The sequence below is a fragment of the Oncorhynchus mykiss genome, chromosome 7 (assembly GCF_013265735.2).
Source record: "Oncorhynchus mykiss isolate Arlee chromosome 7, USDA_OmykA_1.1, whole genome shotgun sequence".
Lineage (NCBI taxonomy): Eukaryota > Metazoa > Chordata > Actinopteri > Salmoniformes > Salmonidae > Oncorhynchus > Oncorhynchus mykiss.
The window spans coordinates 37,238,222-37,248,896 of NC_048571.1; the positions used below are offsets into that span (position 1 = coordinate 37,238,222).

At 40.6% G+C, this 10,675-nt stretch overlaps 1 protein-coding gene across 1 annotated transcript; it reads right to left on the minus strand.

Moving 5' to 3' along the window:
• Nucleotides 1–1,343: 1,343 nt before the first annotated feature.
• On the minus strand, nt 1,344–10,234 carry LOC110527696 (inhibin beta B chain). Its single transcript, XM_021609137.2, has 2 exons — nt 9,252–10,234; nt 1,344–4,142 (listed from the first exon to the last, which is right to left on the minus strand). The coding sequence occupies exons 1-2, from the start codon at nt 9,748–9,750 to the stop codon at nt 3,340–3,342; spliced, it is 1,302 nt and encodes a 433-aa protein (XP_021464812.1). The 5' UTR covers nt 9,751–10,234; the 3' UTR covers nt 1,344–3,339.
• Nucleotides 10,235–10,675: the final 441 nt, after the last annotated feature.

The window sequence follows — 10,675 nt, forward strand, 5'->3', positions numbered from 1 at the left end:
TTCCTTTTTTTGTATCTGTGACCAACAAATGTATGTCTGTATTCCCAGTCGTGAAATCTATAGATTAGGGCCTAATTTATTAATTTCAGTCGACTGAGTTCCTTATATGAACTGTAACTCAGTAAAATCTTTGAAATTGCAGCATGTTGCGTTCATATCTTTGTTCAGTATATATTACCAATGTATCCAACTATGTATTTTGAAGAGCTTGTGATTATAGAGAACTTGGTGTGATATGAAACACTACACTACTACATACCAGATAAACTTTCGGAAACTCCAGCAAACTGAGTGCGTCAACTATTCAAGTTTTATCATTCTAACTTTTCAACCTTTCGGCCTTCGCCAGAGCATTTACGTGCTGACCATAACCTATTTCTCTCTGACCTTTGGGGCCCGGGTGCGGGTGGATGCATGATATGCTCACAGAGGCTGCTGGGTGCCAGAAATATGGCAACTATTTACCTGACAAACACAGACAGTCCATAAAACCACTTCCAGTATTTGTCCGGGCAAACACGCTCTTTGCCTTTCAGACGCTATTGATTTTCGTTTTTGATATATATATATATATATATATATATATATATATATACAAATAAATCCAATCACTGTCATAGTAATTTGCGGTTTAAATATGGGAAGTTGAATTGTGTTACTGTCTTTTCAAAGAGAGTAGCTTAGAATTTTGTATTTTCATGAAGATGTTTGAAGTCATAGCTGTGTAAACATTAAAATGGGAAGTTGCCGAGTCATCACCTGCAGTTGACTATAATGCTATATGCAAATAGGTCTGAAGCGTATTAGAAAACACTACAATTCTCCACACCAACTCATATTGCATCATCCCATTCTGAATGATGTCTTTGCACTCAATAAAAAAAATATATATATTCCACTGTGCCATAAATCCATGTTTGAATGATACTGTTTACAACAATAACAAAAATATGCAAATATTGATTTATGGGACAGTGGATATTTTTTTTTACAAAATTGAGTGCAGAGAAATCATTCAGAATGGGATTCTGATGTAATATGAGTTTAGAGTTTGTGTTTTCTAACATGCTTTAAACATTTTCATAACGCATTGTAGTCAAAGGCAAGTGATGACAACCAATTTTCTATGTAACAAAACAAAATACAAAAAAAACTACAAGGACAGAAGAGTGAAAATAAGTCCACAGGTAAAAAAAAAAAACGTTTAAATGAATTTTCCCCTTAAGTTGCAGTGTTGTGTTGTTCTTTGTAAGCATTTTCTTTCTGGTAAAACAGGAAGTGCAACTCCTTGAGAAATCAAAAACATCATCAGTGTCAAGTCAAAAATATTTATTTGTTTTGTTTAAAATACATTTTCAATAGAATTATGGAATACAGTACAATAGACACATAAAAAAATAAAGTTTATTAATACAAATTATTCAAAATATCATGTAATATAAAAAGACAATAGAATCTACTGGAATTGATATTCAATCAAAATGCTGGTGTCATTATCCAGTTACAGTATAGAGAAATTCTGTTTACAACAGATTCAATATGAAGTTATTTCAAGGGCCATACATACTGTACATAAAGCAAGGGCTTACGAAAATAACCCGATAACAATATTTTGGCCAGTATCCTTGTTCTAAACATGCAGTGACTGAGTACCAAAAATAGGAAATGGCAGTAGAGAACAACCCGTTGCAGAATCTCATAAATATACAGTAAGCCGATAAAGTGCTCATGAAGAAATCATTGCCAATCATGAAAGTTATGACGCTTTCTGTTTGGAAAAACTTTCACTTTTTGGTCTCACAATCAACGGTATTAGTTATCATCATGGTACATTCCAGACTGCAGTACATGTTCCCTATGGAAGGATGGCTCCTCAATGTGACATACATTAAGCTCTAGGACAGGAAGTGCTTGCAGAAAAACAATATAATGTTCTATTATTCTAATGTTCTAAAGAGCAAGGTAACCAGGATGTGTTTGCTATAGGATCCTGAGGGCCATGCTAGCATATCATACTGCAATGCAATATGGGGACTTTTGAACCATAGTCCAGGGTAGGGTAGGAAAGTCTACAGTACAGTATACACGGTTACTGCCAACCACACGCAAGATGCACACCAGTAACAAAGCAGCAAAGAGGTTTCAGCTTTAAACTTATCATAAACACACATTATACCCATTTAGTGTAAACATTATAGCACGAAAACAAAGATAGATACTTCATTTTCTTGAATGGATTAATCTAATTTACATCAGCCCTAAACTTTAGATTTTGGAAAATGCAAACTACAATGTGCCTTGGAACATGCACATGCTTGTTGACCTGTGTGCTTCATGGACCTTCACGTTCCCTGACACTGTGGCAATAGCTAAATGTTTGCTTGTACAGCTGAGTAATAACCTTGAGTTCATGCCGTCAAAGCCAGACTGTTGCCTAACTGACTATCTGAACAAATAATACAGTGCAGATGCTGATGAAACCATTTTTAACCTATCCACATCAGATATCTGCTCCTGTCTGGGTGGTTTCCCAGGAGTGAGATTTTTTAAAAGCTTTTACTGCTGTCTTGTGTTGTATAAATCATCAGAATTGCATGAGTCTCTAGAACGTAGCTCCTCTATGGCTCTCAAGACAGTTTAGAATTCAGAATCAGAACACCCAATTTGCCTTCTAAATTACAAAACAGTGGGGAAGTCCAAAATGCTCTACAATGTATGTAACTATACTTGTAATGGACTAGAAGGAGTTAGACAACTTTCAACTTAAGATTTGTATACTAGTGTATACAATGGCACTATATTATGATGGGCATTCTCAGTCGGATATGTACGTGGGATATGTGTGGAAATTGTCAATGCAACACACATCTTATTAGAAACAAAGAAAAAGAGTAAGCTCTACTCCATTTCCCTTAGGTCCAGGCACTGACTGCATAAATCTTACTGTCTTAGCTCACCTCACGCTCACCAGTAATACAAAAAAAAACAAAGTATAAAAGTAAATACAATAATAACAGCTCATAGTTTTACAGTAAATTAAAAAAGGAATGAAGGCGATACATGAATCTCTCTCCTCTTTCTGTCATGTGCTATCTGTGTATGACCAATTGACTGAACAAACCCCTTTGAGCACTCAGTACTATTCCCCATTGGCATTCAAAAACCCTCTATCGAATTGATGAAGACGGAATATCTTAAATTCTATACTACATGATCGTGAAGTATGTATGTATGTATGTGTTTGCATCTGTCTGTGCATGTGTGACACGTTCAATCTAGTCTTCTCAGACTAAAAGCATAACTAGCTGAATGTCTCGTCTTTCTCTTTCTTCCATTTCTTTACGTACAGCCGCAGGACTCTACGATCATGTCAGGGACGTCGGTCTTGACGATGCTGTGCTGTGAGTTGAAGTAGACCATAGACAGAGGCCTGCGCTGGATGGGCACACAGCAGGAAGACACTGCTGTATTGATGCCATTGGCTTTGAGCTGGCTGAAGACTGTAGCGTGGAAGGAAGACGCGATGCCTGGAGACCCAGCCAGGGCCTGGGGACACTGGCCCATACAGTAATTCATGTGGTACCCTTCTGGAGCTATTATCCAGTCCTGCCACTGGATATCCTTGAACTTCACGTAGAAGTCCTTCTTGCAGCAGACTGTAACATCATCTCCGCACTGCAGGGACCTCTTCTGGAGGATGTGTTTGGGGTCCTCGCGGAGCCGCACCTGGGCCACCATGAACGGCTGGTGGACCATGTCCACGGTCTTACCCAGCTCACACAGGTTCTGGCTAACGCCATTCTCCCCGGCTACCCCAGTCTCTGCGCAGGTGACTTCCAGCTGTAGCAGCCGCTGGCCCCCGTCCATGAACGCTTGCAGGGTGTGTGTAATGGGGAAGGTGTACCAGTTGCTCTTCTGCACATCCAGGATCTTCTCTAGGAGGAGGGTGCGGTTAGAGCAGCTTTCCCCAGGCCCGGAGAGGTAGATGTGGGCTGTGACGGTGGGGCGGGGCCCCGAGTTAGGGGCGTCAGAGGAGCGGACGTACAGCCACAGGGCTGACTGGAGCACCTGAATGCTGTGGCCTTGCTCCTGCAGGAACTGGAAGGTGAGGCGTGGCTGAGCACCAGTAGTGTCCATCTCATCTAGATCAAAGAGAGCAGATACAGAGTGTGAGGATTGGTTTGGCATTTTATCACAATAAACAGTATTACCTGTAGGTGTATATATAATTTACTGTAAATCACGTGTCAAACTCATTCCATGGAGGGCTGAGTGTCTGGGGTTTTCGCTCCTCCCTTGTACTTGATTGATGAATTAAGGTCACTAATTAGTAAGGAACTCCTCACATCTGGTTGTCTAGGGCTTAATTGAAAGGAAAAAACAAAAACAGGCAGAAACTAGGCCCTCCATGGAATGAGTTTGACAGCCCTGCTGTAACCCTGTACCAGTCTTTCAGGGTAGTTCTAAGTGATGCCAATATTTTTCATATAAGTTCACAAGTCAAAGTTACAGCATGTTATTTATTTAAGCAAAGATACAATCTCAAAATACGTAACATATCACACTAATTGAAGTGTCCTGGATTTACCTTACTATGTTACGTCATCCAGGTTCAAAATTGAAATCAAATCATTAATAGTTTCAATTGGAATGAGGTCAAATAGAAATGACATGAGCTAAAGCTCGAGGTACAGATGTCGGATCTTAATATTTAATCGCAGGAGGAAAATATTCCTGGAGGATTTTAATGGACATTTAATATTTAGAATTGCCGCCAGGGGGCAGCTGGAAGCAGTGTTTGGAGCTTATACAATTACTTAGACCGCAGGTTCACTGGGTGTCAGTTCAAGTAGCCTATGTAAGCTATGTGCAGGCTACAGCAGGTCTCATGTGAATTCTTATGTGGAATATAATAAATTGCCAATGTCTGTAGGGTGAAGATGTATTTTTCATTTGGGATAATCCGTTTTTTTAAAATAAATTGTTTTATTATATATTGAAGGCAAGTAATACGCGAGATAACCATTAATTTATCTTAGGTCCAGCGGGTACAGCCACTGACAATGGCACACATATGTAGGCATGGCTTCAAATCTGGCCCACTACTGCCCTTTAAATTGAAGGAACTAGTACTTTTCTAGTTACTCTCTGTAGGCTGTACTTTTACTCAAGTAATTTCTGAATGAAGCAACTTACATTTTACTCTGTTACATTATTTATACCAAATAACTTCAGTTACATAGTAATATAAATCTATATCGTCACTGTCAGATAACCTAACTCATTTTTTTTTTTTACACATTAATCGATACTATTGGTTCCCCTTTACGTCTGTATGAACGTTTCACAACCCCTTGACCGATGAAATGTATTCAAAATAGCTTGTCATCCAAACTCCTCAGTCCATTGGCTCTCCAAGTTGTCCGTTAAACCAAGTTTTATCTCCACCACCGCTCACTTCTCTCCTGAGGATATCTTTGTTCGTGGGTTCTTAGCCAGACTCAATCAGAGGAAAGTTACACTTTAATAATTACCTTCAGCGTTTGTAATATTATAGATTTCTGGAGTAAGATAAGTATTTATAAGATATATTTCTGCTATTGAAATTGTGTTTCGAGGACTAGTTAACTAGTTTTGGCTAATCCACAATCTGACAAAGTTTAATCTCCTGTTTTTAGCTCCCCATATGATCTGTTTGTTGGCCAACTAGTTATTGGCATAAAGAGTGAACAGATTAATCGAATGTGTGTGGCAATAGCTAACTAGCTATTACAGTAGGTTGCCAAGCTGACTAAGATGGCTAGCTGCAGTGTCAACCATGTAGCTAGCTAAAAAAATATATCTATATCTACTTTTAACTTAAATTTAATTCCATGGTGAAACGTCTTTGATTTCCATATTAGTAACATGATTGAAAGTGACATTTCGGTATTGATTGTTTGACTGTTGTAACACTTGTAACAATTAAAACATCACACTTTAGTATGCATTCACCATCACATATACATGAAATCATATAGTGAACATTTTTTAATTAACGCTATTGAAATCGTAAAATTATTCCAATGTCTCGACTACCATATACAGTGCAAGTATTCAGACCCCTTGCCTTTTTTTTCGTTTTGTTACGTTACAGCCTTATTCTAAAATTGATTAAATAAATACAAATCCTCAATCTACACACAATACCCCATAATGACTTCTTTTAAAAATCCACATTTCCAGAAACAAGTCTCTCACCGTTGCCACTTGTTATAGACCACCGTCAGCCCCCAGCTGTGCCCTGGACACAATATGTGAATTGATCACCCCCAATCTATCTTCAGAGTGGTTCCTGTTAGGTGACCTAAACTGGGACTTGCTTAAAACCCCAGCCATCCTACAATCTAAGCTAGATGCCCTCAATCTCACAAATTATCAAGGAACCTACCAGGTACAACCCTAAATGCATAACCATGGACACCCTCTTAGAGATCATCCTGACCAGCTTGCCCTCTAAATACACATCTGCTGTCTTCAACCAGGATCTCAACGATCACTGCCTCATTGCATGCGTGGGTCAAATGCTCCCTAAAACACTTCAGCGGGCAAGCCTTTCTAACCAACCTGGCCTGGGTATCCTGGAAGGATATTGACCTCATCCCGTCAGTAGAGGATTCCTGGTTGCTCTTCAAAAGTGCTTTCCTATACATCTTAAATAAGCATGCCCCATTCAAAAAAATGTAGAACTAAGAGCAGATATAGCCCTTGGTTCACCCCACACTTGACTGCTCTTGAACAGCACAAAAACATCCTGTGGCGTTCTGCATTAGCATCGAATAGCCACCGCAAAATGCAACTCTTCAGGGAAGTCAAGAACCAATATACTCAGTCAGTTAGGAAAGCTAAGGCTAGCTTTTTGAAACCGAAATTTGCTTCCAGTAGCACTAATTCCAAAAAGTCATGGGACACTAAAGTCCATGGAGAATAAGAGCACCTCCTCCCAGCTGCCCACTGCACTGAGGATAGGAAACAATGTCACCACCGATAAATCTATGATAATCGATAATTTCAATAAGCATTTTATCCACGGCTGGCCATGCTTTCCACCTGGCAACCCCTACTCCGGCCTACACCTCAGCACCAACTGCAGCAACGTGCCCCCCATAACCGCCATCGATAAAAGACAGTACTGTGCAGCCGTATTCATCAACCTGGCCAAGGCTTTTGACTCTGCCAATCACAGCATTCCTATCGGCAGACTCAATAGCATTGGCTTCTCAAATGACTGTCTCGCCTGGTTAACCAACTACTTCTCAGACAGAGTTCAGTGTGTCAAATCGGAGGGCCTGTTGTCCGGACCTCTGGCAGTCTCTATGGGGGTGCCACAGGGCTCAATTCTCGGGCCGACTCTTTTCTCTGTATATATCAATGATGTCGCTCTTGCTGCTGGTGATTCTCTTATCCACCTCTACACAGACGACACCATTCTGTATACATCTGGCCCTTCTTTGGATACTGTGCTAACAAACCTCCGGGCGAGCTTCAACGCCACACAACACTCCTTCTGTGGCCTACAACTGCTTTTAAATGCTAGTAAAACTAAATGCATGCTTTTCAACCAATCGCTGCCCGAACCCGCCCGACCGACTAGCATCACTACTCTGGACGGTTCTGACTTAGAATATGTGGACAACTCCAAATACCTAGGTGTCTGGTTAGACTGTAAACTCTCCTTCCAGACTCACATTAAGCATCTCCAATCAGAAGTTAAGTCTAGAATCGCTTCCTATTTCGAAACTGAGCATCCTTCACTAATGCCGCCAAACATACCCTCGTAAAACTGACTATCCTACCAATCCTTGACTTTGGCGATGTTGTTTACAAAATAGCCCCCAACACTCTACTCAGCAAACTGGATGTAGTCTATCACAGTGCCATCCGTTTTGTCAACAAAGCACCATATACCACCCACCACTGTGACCTCTATGCTCTCATTGGCAGGCCATAACTACATATCCATCGCCAAACCCACTGGCTCCAGGTCATCTATAAGTCTTTGCTAGGTAAAGCCCCATCTTATCTCAGCTCACTGGTCACCATAGCAACACCCACTCATAGCACACCTCCAGCAGGTATATTGCACTGGTCATCCCCAAAGCCAACACTTCCTTTGGCTTTCTTTCCTTCCAGTTCTCTGCTGCCAACGACTGGAACGAATTGCAAAAATGTCTGAAGCTGGAGTCTTATATCTCCCTCTAACTTTAAGCATCAGCTGTCAGAGCAGCATACCGATCACTGTACCTGTACACAGACAATCTGTAAATAGCACACCCGACTACCTCAGCCCTGTGTTATTACTTACCCTTTTGCTCTTTTGCACCCCATTATCTCTACTTGCACATCGTCATCTGCATATCTATCACTCCAGTATTAATGCTAAATTGTAATTATTTTCGCCTCTATGGTCTATTTATTGCCTACCTCCCTACACTTCTACATTTGCACACACTTTATGTAGATCTTTCTATTTTTCATTTGTGTTATTGACTGTACATTTGTTCTGTAACTCTGTGTTGTTGTTGTTTTTGTCGCACTGCTATGCTTTATCTTGGCCAGGTCGCAGTTGTAAATGAGAACTTGTTCTCAACTAGCCTACCTGGTTAAATAAAAGGCAAAAATAACATAAAAAAATAAAATACAGAGATTTACAGAGGAGTATAGAGTGCAGTGATGTGTCCTTAAATTAGCATTGGTGGCAAATCTGATGGCGGAATATTAAAGAACATCTAGCAGCTCTACCTTACCTGCCGATGTATAATTTACATCTCTGAAATCTAGCATGGATAGGATGGCCATCTGATTAATAAATACAATAAGAAAGGTAGCTTATTAAACTAAATCGAGGGTCTTAAATTTAAATACAGAATAATACAAAATGTTCTGAGACCAGCTTGAATCACTAAGTTCATTTGAATTTCCTGAAGCATCTAGAAAAGTATTGCCAACAAAATAGTGATCAAGTTAAGATTAGACATCTGTAGGCCTACCTTGATATTCCCCAGTTATCTCAAGTCAGGGTTTCAATGTAAATGTCTGAGCTCAGTATTTTAATTGACCTGGCTTATTTCCAATTCTCCAAAAGCGCATTCGATTCAGTCAGTAGTCCACAATGGAGGTAATAACCAAACGCCCAATAAAGTCCATAAGAAAGTAAACAAAAGTGACACTAGTGTAGGCTACACTATAATGTTCAAAATAACTTAACTTACCCATTTCTGCGAAACTCACTATTTCATATCCCTGATCTTTTGTATCATTGATCTTCATTTCAAGTTCAATGGTGCCGTCCGGTCTGACTCGCCCCGCGTGCAGTTTGCGGAGAGCCGTGATAAGCGCAGCGCTGGGCACAGTCGAGGTGATGTTCGGTCTCTCTTTCAGGTGCAGCTTGTTCAAGATCTGTTGCTTGGCGATCTCAACCAGGAGCCTCTGCTCCGAATTCTTCTCCATCGGCGGAATGCCACAAGACGCGCAGCCAGACGTGGTCCCTGCGGTGGTCGCAGTCTCCAGTCCCTTCACCAGCAGAGACGTCATCAATGAAAACATTAGAAATGTGGAAGAAGAAAATAGCATGTTGGTGGGCTCTCTAGACACATGGATACTATGTATTTTAGAAGCAGGCGCAAGTTTAAGATCCGATAATATTAAAGAGAGCATGTTTGAAAAAGTTGTTCCCCGAGTTGCTTTGGATGTTGATCTATTTGCATTCATTCAGTTCCTGAACTGTTCCAGTCAGAGGGACCTTGTTCCTGCAGGTGGATACCTCGAAGACAAGGATGAGAGAGCGTGAGTGGTAATTCAACACCTAATGATGCTCCACAGAACTGGGGTAATCCACCAAAAGTTGTGACACGTTATAGGAACACACCAATGAGCGTATCAAGGAAATGACAGGCACTGTCTCTGACAACACACACACACACACACACAAAGCAGAGAGAGACGGCGGTTGAGCATGGCACATGCGCTTTAGCGCACAGTGATCAAATTGGCCACATTATTACGCACAGTGCTGTGAAGGACAAGAGAGGGTATATTATCGATCACAGTCATCACTACACTATATCACCGAATAATAAACTCCAGTTGCCAAACACTTGTGGCATGCCACGTAGCCCATAAGCGTAGGCAACTTTGACGCGTCATTATTTGAATAATGGCATGGAGCCAAGGTATTACTCAGCGCGACGCGTCACGAACTGTGAACTTTATCCCAGGTAGTTACCCCTCTTTTTACTCAAGCTCCATCTGGTCAGATAGCTTGATAATGTAAATCAGCACATGTAGGCCTACAATAAATATGATGCAATCAATTAGGCCTATTGCTCTGTCGGGAAGGTTTCTGCAGAGGGAGGGGCCAGTATTGATAACTGAAGTACTCTCTCAATTACAATTTGAAATTGTACTTATGTTAATCGAAGTCTTGTGTATTCTATTCTATGCTTTTTCTGTATCATGTATTTAACCATGTGAATCATTTGCTTTATCTTGGCAAGGTCACAGATGTAAATGAGAACTTGTTCTCAACTAGCCTACCTGGTTAAATAAAGGTGAACTAAAAATAAATAAAACCATTTTTGGCCTAATGCCTATTGCCAGGGTCTGAATTGGGTGGCCATTATTATGGGCTATGTGT

Coding starts and splice junctions, on each gene's coding strand:
- LOC110527696 (XM_021609137.2), bottom strand. CDS start 9,750: ATGAATGCAAATAGATCAACATCCAAAGCAACTCGGGGAACAACTTTT. Junction 4,143..9,251: donor AGTGAGTTTCGCAGAAATGG/GTAAGTTAAGTT, acceptor TCTTTGATCTAG/ATGAGATGGACACTACTGGT.